The 18,109-nt window shown below is 38.3% G+C and overlaps 2 protein-coding genes across 2 annotated transcripts; both read right to left on the reverse strand.

Moving 5' to 3' along the window:
• Window positions 1-1,158: 1,158 nt before the first annotated feature.
• LOC148425255 (ras-related protein Rab-11A-like) lies at window positions 1,159-8,679 on the reverse strand. The gene is made up of 6 exons (XM_088409557.1): window positions 8,586-8,679; window positions 8,407-8,494; window positions 5,706-5,901; window positions 5,421-5,614; window positions 4,807-4,887; window positions 1,159-3,642 (listed from the first exon to the last, which is right to left on the reverse strand). Exons 2-6 carry the CDS (start codon window positions 8,444-8,446, stop codon window positions 3,503-3,505), a joined length of 651 nt encoding a protein of 216 aa, XP_088265683.1. The 5' UTR covers window positions 8,447-8,494; window positions 8,586-8,679; the 3' UTR covers window positions 1,159-3,502.
• Window positions 8,680-9,591: 912 nt separating this feature from the next.
• On the reverse strand, window positions 9,592-17,342 carry LOC148425256 (ras-related protein Rab-11A-like). The gene is made up of 6 exons (XM_088410627.1): window positions 17,156-17,342; window positions 16,384-16,754; window positions 12,292-12,487; window positions 11,088-11,281; window positions 10,718-10,798; window positions 9,592-10,007 (listed from the first exon to the last, which is right to left on the reverse strand). Exons 2-6 carry the CDS (start codon window positions 16,418-16,420, stop codon window positions 9,889-9,891), a joined length of 627 nt encoding a protein of 208 aa, XP_088266753.1. The 5' UTR covers window positions 16,421-16,754; window positions 17,156-17,342; the 3' UTR covers window positions 9,592-9,888.
• Between the last annotated feature and the right edge of the window lie 767 nt (window positions 17,343-18,109).

Here is an 18,109-nt window from a genome sequence, read left to right on the forward strand (position 1 = left end):
ACTTTTTTGCTTTGATACACCACTAACTACAAAATAAAAACAAGATGGAGAAAGATCTTTTGATAGCAAGATGATAATTTCCCAGTTCATCATTATGAAAAGCACCTTGAGTGAGGGTAACTTATTTTTGCATGGTTTTTGCTATAAAATTCCCCTTTGCAATCAGTAGTTTAATATTAATTGTACAAAACAATAAGCACAGGTTAAAAAAAAAGATAACATTTGGCTGAATATTGGAAAACAAGGAACAAAAATCAATGACTTTTTCAAAACGTAAGTGCAAAAATGCATTAATAAATCACCTCATTCACTGTTTATGCTTCATGAAAATTAAAAAAATATAACAATTATTTTATATATATATATATATATATATATATATATATATATATATATATATATATACACTTTTTTTAGCTATTAAGTAGCAGTAGGAAATACGTTGGTTTCATTAACAGCACAGATTTCTGACCAAAAAGAAGAGAAAATGAAAACGTCAAGCAAAACAATGACTTTGAAGCTATTTTTTTTTTTCTTTCGTGACACCTCAAACTCTAAAATAAGATAAAATATTGCAACACATACTTATGTTTATACCAAACATGCATACTATTCTAATGTAAACTTGCCCGACTTCCTGTGTGTTGACATTTCTCTCCTTCATAACTAACATGACACTGACATCATTTCTTCTACCCAAATGTTGTAGTGGTCTCAAAACCAAGGTGATGAAACACTACCATTTACTGGTGTTCATTGGTCATTACACTTATAAAGAAGGTCAAATTTCAGTCTCGCTGGACCACACCCTCTTCCATATGTATCCATTGAAAAACACACTTGAAGAATTTTTTTGTCAGTGGCAGTAAACAACTGGAATCCAATCGACAAATACACTACGAGGATAATGTAGTTTATTTGAAAAAGAAAATCATTTTCCCCTTTATTAAATTACTACTATTACTAAAAAGCAGGGTTAAAATTAAGTCTCCTCCCCTCACTGATCAAGAGGTGAAATATGTTGCATAATTAATTTAAGTCGACACAAATTGAAAGAATATAATTAATATTGTCTTATTAGCCCTCATTGGACCAGTATTTGTTCACCAAATGAACGACTGATTTGTTTCAAATCTTGTCAAGAAGACATTAGACACACACTATTACAAATCAGATTTATTTGTACATATTCCGGTGAATATACATATTAGAAGAATAGTTTTGTTTTTCCTTAAAAAAAAAAAGCCTTATCCTACACCAACCAGTTGAAAGACCTATTTAGGCCCCATAGCACACACACACACAGGTGATTGTGTGGATTTTAAATCTAGCCCTTACTAACACACTAACTTTTATTTAATTACAAAAAAAAAAAGAACAAAAATCCCTCCCGCAGGAAAGGCAAGCAAGTAAAAGGATTGACCTCTGCAAGGCAAAAAAAACCAAACTCCTGGTCCAGTTAAGACAGAAAGCTTTAAAAGGAGTCTCCAATATTTACATCAGAGTAAGACAAAGCGGTCCACCCCTGAGGAATCTGAAAAAGTAAGACCAGGATCCAACACGCGCATTTACGAAAACAAAATCTTCACGCCCCTCACGGAGAGGCGGGTGTCCTCACAAATATTAAGCGTGGATTTAAATCGATGCAATCAAAAGATAAAACCTAGTGTTCAATAAATATTTCGAGATGAAACATTTTGCAAATGAAAGAAGTGGCAACCGTCTCGAGGAAGGTTTGAGTGATGGCGGCAAGAAATGTTTTGTTTTTTAAGCGTGGGGTGGTTAACCTTAAACTAGTAAGCTTAACTTTGACAGCTGGGCGCGCTAAACTTCATGTGAACCTCACTTTGCTCATCCTCTCCTCCATTTAACCCTCCTCTTATGCCAAAATCCACATTCTCAAGTAAAAATAGTGAATGAAAAGAAAGTGTAGTGGCTGAATCAAATATGAATCTCAATCATGCATAATCGTGAGAGATACATCCAGGGTTGCAAAATTGGAGAATTTTCAATTGGAAATTTAAGTTAGGATTTAACAAAATGGAACTCACAGCCGAAACTAATTTATTTTCATACTTGAATCGCCTAATAAAATATATGGCTTGGATTTTGCCAGGCCATGTAAGTGTGTGATTAAAAAAATTACTTTGGTGATATTTTGGGGACCAAGGAAATGTGTTGATGCGAGTTTAAGACTTTTGCTTTTTGCTTTGCCGCCATCTTGTGACATCTACGGATGACTATGAATTAGGGCTGCACAATTAATCGAATTTTAATCGCGATCACGGTATAGGCTGTTAATTAAGATGATCCTCTGCAATAGTAACATTTAAAAAGTCATGCGCTTTTTTTATTACAAGTCAAATCAAGCACTTTATCATTCTACCACTAGAAGGCAATGTTTCCCACATGTTTGCATGACAAAAGCCTCAGCTTTTCTCATCCTAATATGTTATTTACCCGTGGCATTGAGTTTCACACCTGATTCCTAATATATACAGTGTTTGCTGTCAATAGAGACCCATTTTGAAAATTCCGCAAAAAAATTGGAATACATTTTGATTCGAAATGACCGAAAATGTCCTTTTGACTGCTAATTGATTAAAATTTGCTTAATGGTAAATAATGTGACTGGTTCTAAGTAGGCTTTTTGTTTCATTAGTTTGCACTCAGCAAGTAAGTTAGCTATGTTGCCCTGTGTGCCAAGTGCTTGCCATGTCTTGTGAATTTGTTTTATTGACTTATTTTAGTTTATTATTATTATTTGTGAGCATCAAGCCATGAAGCCTTGTTTATATACTGCTTGTTTAAGAAAGTGTAAAAAAATAGACATTTTTGACCATGATGAATACTCGTGATTAAAATTCGTGACGTCAATATTTACCAAAATAATCGTGATCATTATTTTGGCCATAGTTGCGCGGCCCTACCATGAACCCTTTTAGAGGGGGCTAGCAATTTTTGCAGGTTTTTGTGGCAGGTCAGACTTACACCCTGAGTGGTGAATTGGTGGGCACTGTGATGGGCAAGGAGAGCCATCTTCATTATCAAAATGTTTTCAGTTATGATTGCTTTGCTGCCTTTGATAACTGTAAACGTCAAAGATCGATTTTCACTGGGTTGGCGGTGAACGTTAAAACATTCACTGCTACTGAAAGTTATGGAAATCCAATTCATTTTAGCTGGTGAATGAGTTCATTTCCACAGAAACTTTCCAATTTGGAATATATTTGTAAGTACCAATCTTACCTCTCCATGGAAACATTCTGGAAAAGTACCTGAAATTTTTGCAACCCTAGATGTAAACTTTTTTTTTTGTAATGTCCCAGGAATATGAACGCTGTTCCTGAGAAAGCAACGTAACAGGAGGGCTAAATATTGATACTGCTCGTACTCCCCCTCCCAATAGTCCTTGTGCGGAAGTGAAGTGGTTATCTCTACCCACCTCTTGGTCTTCCCACCTGTCTGTCTGTCTGTCTTCATCTAACTGTCTTTGTGCGGCTCAGTTGTTCTGGCAGCACATGCCCTTGTTGGACGCGTTCTGGGTGGGCTCCACCGTGATGGGCACCACGTTGGAGGCGGGCGAGAAATCAGAGTTGCCGCTTCCCGACATCTGCCGCTGCGACACGATGTTGTAGATGGCTGAGAGACAGACACGGGAGAGCGTTACGCACTCACTGTATGTAAAACGCGTTAAGCACTCACTGTATGTAAACCCTATTCCCCAATGAATACAAACTTGTGCTTTCTTTTCAACTCCCGGAGACTCCATTAGCATACTGAAATTGGAACTGAGGTATGACAAAGTTCTCAAATGGCAAGAGGTGCAAAAACCTTCAGGCTTAGGTGAAGAAAGGTGGTCCATTTCAGGCATTTTGGGAGGCCTTTAACTCCATTCCAGTTGAGCTATACATCACATTTATCCATTGATGTGAACTAATACAAAGCAGGTGCTGAAAGGGAGCTTAGGAGGCGCTTTGAGGTCGCCTCAGTGCAGTCAGTCGCAAGAAGGCGATTAAATGGACGCTGCTGCCATCTACAGGCCATGATAGATTGTTCCGATATTTTGATGGAAAAGAACATTTCTAGTGCAGTGGATGCCGGTGCCAACTACTGCGCCGTCACCAGGTGTGCTACGAGAAATTGCCCCATTTCACCGAGTTGGATCTCTCAGTTGTTAGCTGTAAATGTGTCAAAATAAACGAAAAATCCCCCTTTCCACCCAATAACTTTCAATCCAGGCATTTTTTTTTTGCCCTTGTGTTACTACTATTGTACTAAAACTTCATAAATTAGCCTGATTAATTCATGAAATACAGTATACGCCTACAGCCATTTATTTATGTATCTAAATGATTATATTGTAGGTAAATTAGATATTAAATTGTCCTTAGCGATAAGTGGCTAAAAAAATAATACTGTATAAAAAAATACTGTACATACATACATGCATGCATATTCATACATACATACATACATACATTGATGCATCTATTGAGTTGTTTGCCGCAAATGTGTCAAAATAAACTAAAATCCTCCTTTCCACCCTATTACTATCAATCCGGGAATTTTATCTGCCATTTTGTTATTTATCAGTCATTTATTTATGTTCTAAACGATTATATTGCATGTAAATTGGACATTAAACTGTCCTTAGGGATAGGTGGCTAATACATACATATACATATACATACATGCATACATACATGCATTGCATACAAACATACATGCATACTTTAATACATTCATGGATGGATGGATGGATATTTCAAGGAAAAGTAATTTTTAGAATTACTGAGGAGTTACCTGTGAGTATCGTTTGGAAGGCGAGCTCCACATTTGACGAGTCTAAGGCCGACGTCTCCAGGAAGGACAGTCCATGTTTTTCTGAAAATAAAATCAATCAATTAAAAAAAAAAAAGATATTACCATCAGCAGCCTGTAATAAGCAGAGCCTGACAATGAAATCTGTTGAATGTGCTGAAACTGTGCAGAGAGAAGCAAAACTTGACTCTCCTTTCGGCTTTTCCCTTCGCCACAAGGAATCAACTGCCTCCATTTAAGCCTGTCTTCTGCATCCACTTCTTTCACACAGACTACCGTCGTGTTTTCTTTCACTACATCTATAAACCCCATTTTTAGCCTTCCTCTGGGACGTCCTGCCTGACAATTCAAAACTCCGCCTCCTCCAACCTATACAAACACCTTCTCTCCTCTGGACATGTCCGAACCATCTCAGTCTCCAGATAGACAAATGTCATCTCCAAAACCTCTAGCATGTGCTGTCCCTCTGATGTATTCATTCCTGGTCACTCCCAAAGAGTACCGCAGTATATTGTATAGCATTTCTGAAAATCTGTGGGTTAGAATGAGCCTGTACAAACTGACGCAATTAAATATCAATAATCTGGTTTAAGCACCCGCAAAAGCCTTGGCCTCGTCGGTGGGCACGGCTCTCAGGTGGCGGAGGTCACTTTTGTTGCCCACAAGCATGATGACGATGTTGGAGTCGGCGTGATCCTGCAGCTCCTTCAGCCAACGCTCAGCGTTCTCGTAGGTCAGGTGCTTGGCGATGTCATAGACCAGCAGCGCTCCCACTGCGCCGCGGTAGTACCTGAAAACAGAAATAGGAGGACATTCAGGACACCTATACACAAGTGAATATTTATTTTTAATGGGCTCTACAGTATGCGCATTGCACTGACGCAGAAGTGATGGCCCGGTATCGTTCCTGTCCTGCAGTGTCCCAGATTTGAGCTTTGATGGTTTTGCCCTCCACTTGGATGCTGCGTGTGGCAAACTCCACGCCGATGGTGCTCTTGCTCTCCAGGTTGAACTCATTCCGAGTGAAGCGGGACAACAGGTTACTCTTCCCGACGCCCGAGTCGCCAATCAGCACAACTAATTTGGGGGGGATACTAGGGTTAGCATGAATTCAAACTATTTAGTTTGATATTCACAAACGAATCACAATTTAATTTGGTATTACTAAGTTCCTCGTCTGATATTTGTCACGTGAGTCAGCCTGACACCATCCCATCTTTACGAAATAGGAAGTTTAATGCTACGGCTTGCGGCAAGTGCGTTGACAAACAAACCAAATCATGTTACAACACTGTCAGAGCAAATATGGCGTAAAAGACACAGCAGCTTGCTTTATCTTAAAAATGTAGTACCATTTGTGCTGAAAGTTGGGTGGAGAAGAATCCTTAGGCAACCTTTAAGATGAGGGTTAAACGTCTGTTCCACACCCATTCACGAGCACATTGTTGGCGTCTGGCATCAGATTGTCCTGACGGGGTTTATATGAAATCATCACCCCCCCATTTCTATTGACGTGGCAGCCTTCCTCAAAGCCAGTGAATGCTCACATGAGCTAGCTAAATCTAGGAGGATGAACCTGTTTGGTCAGATGAGATCAAAGCCTGCCCTATGGAATCACCTAAACGATTCTTTTTTAATTAAAATGATTAGACGGGTTAATTCAGCTCTTCGCATGACAAAACAAGCAAATATCACAAAACAAATGACTTGCAAAAATTGCTTAAAATTGTAATACGTCACAAAAAAAGCAGTGAAATGCTGTATGTAAACCAGTAGCTAGTTAAGACTTTTTTATGGTTCTATTATTGACCCCTCTGGGACACAGCCATATTTGATCGTAAAAAATCATTTCAGGAAAGTAAAGTGAAAGAACAAGCTAAGAATGCCTGAAATTGGACAGCTGTGGACGTCTTCCTGTGCTGACGATGGCCAAATGGGGTGGAAGTGTGACTCAGTGTGCAGCTCGTTTGACTCGCAACAAACAGTATAGGGCCAAAAAAAAGGGAACAAAAGGAGCAGTGGAAAAAGGTCAAAAGCAATAAAACAAAAGGCACCTGACTGTCATCTGAACTTTGTCAATATAATTTCTGCCGATGCCATTCGGCTTGAATCAAATCTCATCTTCGCTTTGCTCTGTGACAAGCTTTTGCTCACATTCGCTTATACACTTCATGCAGGTATTTCCAGTTTGACAACGCTAGCTTGTTTAAGGCTCTGAAGTTCCTCTTGTTCGCGTCAAGGTACAACTATGAACAACTGTTTGCACCCGCCGATGCCAGGCTGTTTCTTTTGACATTTTGTATATCGTAAGCCACATAGCAGCTGTGGTAGTTCTAGCACTTGAACAAAAGGCATGAAAGAGTCAATTTTTTTCTTATCTTAGGGAGAAAAAAAAATCAACACATTCTTAAAGGTTCTGAGTGACTGAAATGGGACAGGAGCCAAATGTTAAGATAGCGCTGTGTGTCATGGTGATAGTATGACCTTCCTGGCTCTTACTTAAAAGCATTGGAGATACCCTTCAAAAGTTTGGGGTCACTTTGATGTTCTACCACAAAATCACAATTAAACTCGTATCCAATTTGTAATATGAGATTCTTTTAAATTTGTTTTTACATGGGTAAGATACTTGGAAAATATTTGTCGGCAACAAAAAGGGAAACAATGCATTTCTGATTAATGTTGGCAGATTAGCAGGCAGCCATCATGAGGACTGTGACAGTTTGGTCTGAGACACTGGGAGCAAATGCAATTGTGTTTTAAATAAACAGGCTAATTTAATTAAAAAAAATCTTTATTATTTTGTAATCACCATTGTTTTATGACATACTAGATGTTATAGTGCCCTTTATGTACAACATTAACACTGGGTTTGCTCTTTTTTTAAGATCTCTGTAAATCGAGTTGATTGTAATTTTAAAAAAAAAAGGTCTCTCATTTATGAGCAATTGGATAGTGCCACGTAAAGCTGAACAATTTAAACATTATTTAAATGGATATCATACATTCAAATGATACAGGTGGTTCTCTTCGAGTGGAAAAAATCGAAAGTATTTCTGGTTAATTGTAATGTTATTTTTATCGGCGGTGGTGGCTTTCATACAACACACACCTAACATAACGATAGTGTTTATTCACATTGCTCTTGAAATTGAACACTTGACGCCCTTTATCGTCGTTATTGTTGAAGATTAATAGTTATCACGTGATATTTGTCGAAAGCCCAGTAAATAGACGGGGCCAATTTAAGAGTTTTTCTTTTCTTTTTTTATTGCTTTTTAGGAGCACTCTTGTGACCGTCACCTTGTCCAAAGATGATGACGTCGTCACCGCCTTGGGCAAGATAATTACTCGCCACATCGCATGCCGGTTGCCTCAGTTTTTAATAAAAGTGAGCTTATGTTTGAAGTAATGGCAACGGGGCGACATTTAAAATGCTCACGTGTTTAAGTAACAGGTGCGGTCCTCTGATAAGATGTGAAGTAGTCTGAGAAGACAAGTTTTTCATCACTCGAACGCAGGTAAACTACAGGTAGCCCGAAAGAAAAAATGGGGACGGGGGGACAAAATGGAGCGACTCACCTTTGAAGAGATAGTCGTACTCATCTTCCCGTCCCGTCATAGCTTCGTCGCACTCGAGGTGTTTGGGTTTGTCCAATCGAGCGAACTTCTATGACCAGAGAAAAGACGACAAAGCGGGAGAGAGCGTCAAAAGCCGGTCAAGCAACACGTCGTTAGCGGTGACGTTGTCTTCTCTAAACCTCGGGTGGGGGGGAGGCAGACGTGTAAGCCAAAGTTTGTGGTCGTCTTCCTCCTTCTGTCTCGGCTTTCTCGTCACCACTAGTTCCCGCAAACCCGAGCAACAGCAGCTTCGTGACGTCGCCTGTTCGTCACGCCTTCCCTCAGCTTTCATTGGTCTGAAACTGGCAGTCACGCGTCACGCACCTCAACATGATTGGTCCGCAGGGGTGTCACTCATGATTTGGGTTCCTGTAGATGACAGGCGGCTCAGAGCCTCGACAGGTGAAACCAGCAGGTCAAAGTGAGCACCGATAACAAGTACTCACGCAGTATTCAGCACGTATTTTTACTCTTCTTGGATACTGTAGTTTTACTTGTACTACCTGCAGCACCTTGACACAGGAGTTTAATTTGTGCCGAAAAACATGTGTTACGTTACGAAAACTAGTTTTGTGTAGAACGTAATACTCAACGAAACTCAAGCGCATTTAAATAAAACCACTGCTGAAAAAAAGTACTGTACATTACTTTAAAAAGCCAGAATAGGTAACACAATTGAAAACAACACATTTAAGAACAAAAATATATATTAAAAAATAGTACGATACACAATACAGTATTCTTGAGTTTAAGAGAAAAAAAAAGACCAACATTGTGTGAAATTGACCTCCACATGCCACAAGGTGGTGTGGCAAAGCATTACCTTTGTCCGAGAGTTTCACTTCAACATAGTTCATTGGCATGGATGCAACAAGATAGTGCCTAAACAGTATTTTTTTTTAAACTATTTTGTTTGCATTTTTTTCTCACCCAACGTGCATACATGGGTAGCATAAGACTGACAGCTGAATAAATAGTTGCAATATGCAATAAAAAAATCAGACTAAAGTTATACTAATGACAGTAAAGTGATCCTTTTTCTATTACTAAATGTCAGAAATATGCAAATTAGAAGGGTTTATCATGTCAATGCATACATTCAATGACATGCCAAAACATTGTAATAAAGCAGATAACATGCTGTAGTTAACATTTTGATCACAAATCATTTATTCAAGCAGGAAGACACACATGAACACCGCACATTCGCCAGCGAGCAAAGCTTCCCTTCTTAAAATGTGTACTTTAAAAAACACCTTCCAGTTGCATTTCAATTACAGCTAACCCAGGTTGAACAGTACAACAGGCGGGGTATTCATTCACATCACACTAGCCTATGCAGGTTCAAATCAGTCAATTTTGAAGAGGGGGACAAGTGTCTCATGACTTGGACCTCCTTAGTCCCCCCACACTCCCAGATGCCCACTCTCTCCTTTAGGAAGCTCAGATGTTCTTGCAGCAAGGTTTCTTCTCCTCGGTGGGCTCAATTCTGGGGGTGTTCAAGGTGACGGCGTTGATGGATCCTCGAGACACTTCCTTGCTGCTCACCTTCTTGTGAATCTCTGTTGGAGGGGGAAACCATCATCACAAAGTGAATCCATTATTAATTAATGCACAAAATGATACATTTTGTTACGTGCATTACTAGCGCCTACAAGACTGGAGTAAAACAATATTGCGCCACAAGTGAAGTACAATCAAGTCAAATGAAAACGAAAAGAAATACTGTAAAATAGAGCACAAAACATGAGAAAGAAAGGAAGTGAAATACAGAATTTAAGAAAGTAATTAAAGATAGTAAGAAAGAAGATCAAAGTACAAAGAAAACAAAAAACGAAAAATAACTAAAAAAAAAAGACAAAGGAAGACAAAACTGAAAAATGAAATAAAATAAAATGAAACATTGAAAAATTAAAAACACAAAAGACATAAAAGAAATGAAGATTAAGAAAGACAGAAAACAAATAATGAACAAGAAAAAAGGAGAAAGAAGGATAAGACAAAGAAAATAAGAAACTAAAGAAAAAGTAAAGAAAAAATAAATGAAAAAGTAAATGAAAGATTGAAGAAAGAAGAATGAAAGAAAGAAAAAGCAAAAGAAAGAAAGAAAGAAACGAAGAAAGAAAGAAAGAAAGAAAGAAAGAAAGAAAGAAAGAAAGAAAGAAAGAAAGAGAAAAAATTCTTGACTGGTGGAGGTCTCTTGTTTATTGACCTTGAGCAGATGTTTTACACTAAAGGAAAAGATAAAAAAAATGAAAAATACAGGAATTACCTGTTAGGACAGTGTTGAACGCAGCCTCCACATTAGTTGACGACAAAGCGGAGGTTTCCAGGAAAAACAGACCTTCCTTGTCTTCACAAATTGGAATAAAAGAGGTATAGCACAGTCAAAAGTTTGGAAACGCCTTCAAATACAATAAACACATTATGAAAATGCACAGCTATGAACTGAAAGTCATTCCACTTCACAAAGCATCATCCACTGCATGGAAAAGAAGTACAACGTTATCTTGGAAGAAAAAAAGTGCTTACTTTTGTGCTTATTTCACTTTCAAAAACATTCCTTTATGAACATTGTTCATGTTGACAACTCTGCCCGCTACTGACAACAACATGACGGCCAAAGGTGGCATGGCGAGTACCTGCAAAGGCCTTGGCCTCCTCCGTGGGCACCGACCTCTCCGACTCCAGGTCGGACTTATTGCCCACCAGCATGACCACGATGTTGGGGTCGGCGTGGTCGAAAAGCTCCTTCAGCCAGCGCTCCACGCTCTCGTAGGTCAGGTGCTTGGTGATGTCATACACCAGGAGGGCTCCCACCGCGCCCCGGTAGTACCTGTTCAAAATGGTGGATATAGGTAAACCACAACACAAAGATTTCACATTGTCTAGATGCTACCAGATGATGGCAAAAGACTACTTTTGTCAAAATGAAGCGCCTCCACTAACTTGGAAATAGTTCCTTAGCTACAAAGTGCCACAAATGGTTAAATGAAGCTCGTCAGCTCACCTTAAAGACGTTCCTTTACACAAAGATGCCACAATATGGTCTTCTAGCTCTACTTTTCCTCAATTGACATACAGTAGGTCTCAGTACCAAAATGTAACAAGATGAAACCTTTTTTTTCTAAATGAATCTGAGCTTATTTCGACAAAACACTACTTTTGTCTCAACGAGTTCTCAACTCACCTCAATTTTTTTTTGTACCAAAATACCATATTGTGGTGACAAAGCTTTACTTTTGTCCAAATCGAGCTCCTTAGCTCACTTCAATATAGTTCCTTGCCATCAAGATGGCAGTAAAACACACCTTTTTTTTCTCAGTGAAGCTCCTTAGCTCACTTCAATATAGTTCCTTGGCATCAAGATGGCAGTAAAACACACCTTTTTTTTCTCAGTGAAGCTCCTCGGTTCACTTCAACATAGTTCCTTTGGAAAAGCTTGTTTTCTTGTCTAAATTAAGTTTATCAACTCACGTAAACTTAAAATGCCACAATGTAGCGGTGAAGCCCACTCATTTGGTTGTTTGGCTCTTGGAAGCCATATGATGATGGAAAAGCACTACTTTTGTCTAAATTAATCTCCTGAGCTCTTGTAAACCATATGTGGAAACAAGATATTACACGATTGTGGTGAAACATTACTTTTATCGATGAAACTCTTCAACACACTTGACCATAGTTGCCTGACACAAGGATGAGTGCAAAACATTGCATAAAACTTTGTCTTGTCTCATAGACGCCCACGGACAATGCGGGTTGTTTTGCAGTTAGTGCGCCATCAGTGTTTGCCCTGAAAACAGCGCGAGGCACGCGCAGGTGTTTACGATGTCAGCAGCGACTCACGCCGACGTGATGGCCCGGTAGCGCTCCAGTCCCGCCGTGTCCCAGATCTGCGCTTTGATGGAGAAGCCGTTGAGCTGAACGGTGCGCGTGCTGAACTCCACGCCGATGGTGGTGCGACTGTCGTGGTTGAACTCGTTCTTGGTGAAGCGGGACAGCAGGTTGCTCTTGCCCACACCCGACTCGCCGATCAGGACCACTGAAGAGGACACACACACATAAAAAAAACACCTCATGACAATGAAATCCCAGGAGACTGCACAGTCAAGTATAGAAACAACAATGTAGTATATTTACACTGTATGTTTTCACCCATTAAACTGTTTTAAAATTTAACTCGGGTTGCAAGACTTTGCCTGAGTCATCAGTCTGAAATTCCTCAACGACGAAAACCTGAGCTGTCACCTCATCTCTAATATTTAAGTCATTTAATTCCAAATAAATGTTTTTTTTTTATGTTTTTAAGAGTTCAGACATTCAATCACAGGTACTCATTTACATTTCTTTCATTTTTTTTGAAGAGTTTGGTTTCAGTTATGTCTAAAAATGATATGATATTAAAGTAGTCAATTACTTGAGGTAATTGAGTACCCAGTAATCAATTACTTTATAAATTGAAGTGTTAACATAATTGATTACTTGAGGTACTGTACTAAAATACAAAAGTATTTTATCTTCAATACTTGAGATACTAAAGTACTGAAGTAAATGATTACTTGAGGTACTGTACTAAATTACAAAAGTATTTCTATTTGAAAGTACTATAGTGCATTCATTTAGTGCCAGCCATTTTTACACCCTTTTTATAGCACATGGGGAAAAAAAGTACCTAGTATTGAATGCATGGACCCTAAAAAACCTAAAATATGTCTTTGGGATTGAATGAGTTCAATAAACAACATCTACGTCTTCACTCTCACATTTAGTTAAGCTACATCTACTAACATCGGAATTTTGGCCTGTTTTATTGCCGCTTCCTCCCACTTTCTGTGGACCCTAAAATAGCGATTACAGTACTTATAAATGCAAAACAAAAAAGGTAAAGAAACACTCTTTGTGTATTTACATGTCAGTAAAGCATGCAATTCTTTTCCCTAGCAAGTAAGCGTGCTCAGATTCCACTTTTGTCTCTTGAATGATAACCCTGAGGAATAATCTACTTTGTCTAGTTTGGAGGTCACTGTTCACTCTGCGGTATTGCATGTTACTTTCCTCTCCTGCTGAACTGATATTAATGCCACTTTTTTTCCAGTGACGTCCTCCACTACTCAGTAACCACTTGTACAAACAATAGCAGCAATCCCCAGTGTGTGGGCAAGCATGAAATTTTCAACTACAATGCACTGCTGAATCCAAGGAATGTATTCACTTTTTTGCACTTGATGATATACAGTACTTGTATTTTTCTCTTGTTTGGTTTTATTGGCAGGAAATGTAGTTATTACACAATGTGACATAATCTCAGTGGCACTATTTAATAGATGAAATATCACTTTTAACAAGTGATTCATTGAGTTTGTCGGGTTAATATTTAAAGAATCAGAACACTGTTGGATTTTACTGCTCTTTCCACAAGAACCATTTTAGGTTTAGGTCACAAATAAGCTGTAGTTTCAAATATTGTTTTTAATCTTTTTTTCTGCTTCTTTTACAGTACTGTATTAACTTTTTAATTAACATCAGTACTCGTCATTAGTATAAAAAACAACAGCATTTTCATTTTATAACCCCTTAAATTTGTTTACACAATGCAGTTGTAAAACAACTTCAAAAAATAGTTATATATTCTGTGTCATCTGTTTTCTCATTCATATTAAGGCAAATGCACCCTTTGGAAAATACTGTACATAATACATAGTACATAATATCCTCCATTTACACCGTAAAAAAACAAATGGCCAAATGATGTAATCTGGCAGAAAACATAATGAATTAATATTAAGTTTTCGAATTTGAATGTTAGCAGTATATTATTGATACATATATTTTATACTTCATTACATTTTAAATAATGCAGATAAACGGCATTAAAGAACATTAATACAAGTGATCTGGAAAGAAATGACCAGCATACAGTCCAGCTTTTAGGGTAATTTGGAGTAATATGTTAAAAAAAAAATTCCAGATGATAACATTTGTTATATTTGTGACATCCTGAGGCCTCCGCCCTGCAGCTGGTCCGCTCAATGGACGCAAGCACTTCCTGGAGTCGGTGGGAACAATACATTTTGTGTTTTCGGCATTAAATGAGAGCTGTATGTACTTTGAACACGCTGGCATGTAAATCAATAACTGTAATAACTATTTAATAAAACTCTAATAACTATGTAGTGCCACAAATAACCTGTTTGCCAAATCATACACAGTGAAGAATTGCCACATAAAGTAATGTGAAAGATACAGTAAATGATGACACGACTGTAATTATTATGTTAATAAGTTATCACTATGTAATAACTGTGTAATTCGCCTAATGAACATTGTATGTGTCAAAAAACTGAATGGCTAACAGACTCATGACATCTTCCTAATGCTTTTACAGTTTTCCAGTCTTTCTGGTCCCACCAAACCAGATAGCACACAGTATTGTTCTGTGTGGGATAAGCCCTAATTACCATGCTTGTCTGGTTTCAACTGCGGTGTATCTTTTTTTTTTTTGGCGAGATGCTCAACCTAACCCTTATAGGAGGAAGTTCCTCTTCCTAATCAGCATTTTCATACCGCAATATATTTTCATTTTGGCGTTGGGGTTGGTTAGTTTGACTTTTTAACTGCCGATAGATGGCACAAGATGCGGCATAGGACTTTCGTCCTATTAGGTCAGCCTATATGGCCTAATGAAAAGAACTCCTCAGATCACTTTGACGGAGTTGCCTGGTATAAAATGAGATGCTGCATGTTAGCGCCAAAGCAATACTTTTATATCAGACGTAGTACCTGAGCACCAAACCGTGAACTGCGAATGCCCGATCGTGAGTATGCAAGTTTTGACGTGTACTTTTATTTTAGCTAGTCTTAGAGTTCATTATTTTTACTTTATTAAAGCCATAGTCAGGTTATGATGTTAAAGTTCTCGTTAGATTTACTGTACTTTGATCCTTAGCTATCATTTGGTCAAGGGTTAGTTAATTTTATGATCAACTGGCTTGCTTTAATTACTTTTATTTCAGCCAAAGTTGGTGTAAGGACCTTGGGGTTAATTACATTTATTTTTAACTCATGGTCGTATTTTGATTATTTTTGGGTCATTTATTTCCATATCCCTCACACGGCATTTTAGCCAGGGTGTGGCATATTCCTAGTAGTGTGCTAAGTGGCCATGCCATGTTGATCTTTGACATGTTGTCATTATCTGGGTGAAATTTCAGCTCCCTCATGTGTTCTTTCAACGCTTTCCCTGTGATGCGATTGGACACACAGGTTAATTGAGGTAAGGCCATGGAGTTTCGTTTAGTGGGTTAGCTATTATCACTTTTACTTAATATTTATATTTTACTTTGATTGTAATGATTTTTTATTTATTATATTTTCATGAGATTAGCTATTAGACTAGGTGAGCTACCGTTATTTTAGCTAGATTTAGGATTATGATCTAAGGGTTAGGTACAGTCCATTTTAAATGCTTTGTATTTTCACTGTAATACTTTTACATTATTTTGTTTGAGTTAACTACTTTTATTTTAGCTAGAGTTATGATTACAAGGTTAGAGTTAGTTTACATTGAGTTAGTTTACAGGTAATTATGGGTTCCGATTTTAGTCAGAGTGAGGGGTACCTTATTTTTACCTAAATTTCAGTTATTTTGGGGGTTATCTGATTAGACAAACTGTGTTATCAGGAATAAGCCCTTTGCACACAGAGTTGTCTACTGGACAGATAGGTCATTTTGAGGCTGCTATATTCCCTGGTGGCACAACAATGTTCTCTTTTTCAATATGAAATATGCAGTGCAAGTGTGTCATGCAGATAGAAGCGTCTGCCAAGCTTATCATAAACAAGGAAGTGTGCATGGACAGACAAGGTTGTCCCAAAGAGTTATACATGACTGTAATCCTGTTGGAATGCTCAAATAAGTCACAGAACAAATGCACTCACCCTTGAAGACAAAATTGTAGACCTCATCAGAGCCCATGTTGCGTCCATCCACTGTTTGCCGTGTCCCCACTTCTTCTTCTGAAGGAAGTGACTCAGTCGGCAACCGGCAGCCGCCTCACGACTGACAGGTCCTCGTCAGGCTGGAGGACGGAAACCATCCGGGTTCTGGCAGACAAAAAGGCCGTTCAGCCTTCCTGCTTTCTCGCCTGCTGGCTTAGTTTTCAGGCTTGTTGGGGTGAGACATGTTGAGTGCGTAGCCAGGTCAGGGAGTGGCCAGGTTGCGGTAATGGGGGTGTGGCGCTATCAGGTGGGGAGGGGGGGATGGCAGGTGGAAAGCCCAGTTTCGGTTACACGTCTCCTGCTGGATGGGACTAGAACAACACACACATTCACCACACACAACCTTAAAGGGATAGTGCACTTATTTAGCCATTTCCAGAAGTGAATATTTATTTTGTCTAAAATTTCAAGACTAAACTGTTTCTCATGTAAAAGTAATACTTTCAGAAACACATTTTGCCACTTTCAATTAATTTAAAATGACTTCATGTGCTGAAGGTTTTGGAAAATAATCACAATGCAACTTGTGAATGTCACATGATCAACAGGTGAGCTGCGATTGGTCACTAAGCAAGCCTGGATCACATTTCACATTTCAGGTGACAGGAAGCGAAAAAAAAGTTGTACTAATTGTGCAGGAAAATTATTAAATGAATAAACTATTTAATGCTGAAATTTGAAAAATAAAATCCGGAAAAAAGTTGGCACTTACGGTAAGAAGGAGAACCTCACATAGCACGTATGTCCCCATTTGTATCACAAGATGTCACAAATTACATCACAAAATGGTTTTAAGGAATGCATGTGATTGAGCTTTTGTTCCAAAATGTCACAATTTGCATCACTGCCACCGTGTGCTGTAGTTGGACCAGAAGCAACTTACGACAAGTGGTTCTTTCCAACTATTTATGAACAAAGCAAGGCAGGGTTGGCGGCTAACTGACATACAAGCCTTAGTGACATCTTCTGATGCAAATCGTGACATCGTGGAACAAAAGCTCAATGACATGCATTCCTTAAAAACATTTTGATGCAAAGACATCTTGTGATACAAATGTTGACATGCATGCTTTGTGAGAGAAAATTACACATAAAAAAAATTCTTTGGCTAAAATTTCATTTCTTACATACGGTAAGTATTTTTTGAGAAAGTACTAGTAATTATGAGAAATAATCATACTTTTAGGGAAAATAAAGGCAATCTTATTTTTTTAGGTCAAGAGTTGTACAATCGTTAGATTTTGCAAATGTTTTTTAAGACAAATATTATGGGAATAATGTGTACTTTTCTGAGTAGTTCAATAGCCAAAGCATAAAATCTGTGTTAAGCATTTGACATCACTTTTCTACAACTCATTTCCTTTTGATAAGGGTCAAAGGCAGGGGAAGGGAACTCGGTTCCTCGAGAGTCCTACCTCGCCTATTTCAAGGAACCGGAGTTCCCTACCCCAGGTCAAAGGTAATTGGAGTTTATGGACTTAGGTAAGAAACATAAATGACAGATAAATGACTTTTTTTAGATTTGAAGAATGCATTAAACATGTTGGAATAGGAACAGAATACTGATTTGATTTATATAGACACACACACACATAGATTTGGATAAAGTTTTTGTTTTGTGGAAAGTGAGACATTTGTCTCCCTCTCCAATGTTAGAACTATTTTG

The sequence above is a fragment of the Hippichthys cyanospilos genome, chromosome 3, assembly GCF_059441005.1.
Source record: "Hippichthys cyanospilos isolate Australia breed blue-spotted pipefish chromosome 3, RoL_Hcya_1.0, whole genome shotgun sequence".
NCBI lineage: Eukaryota > Metazoa > Chordata > Actinopteri > Syngnathiformes > Syngnathidae > Hippichthys > Hippichthys cyanospilos.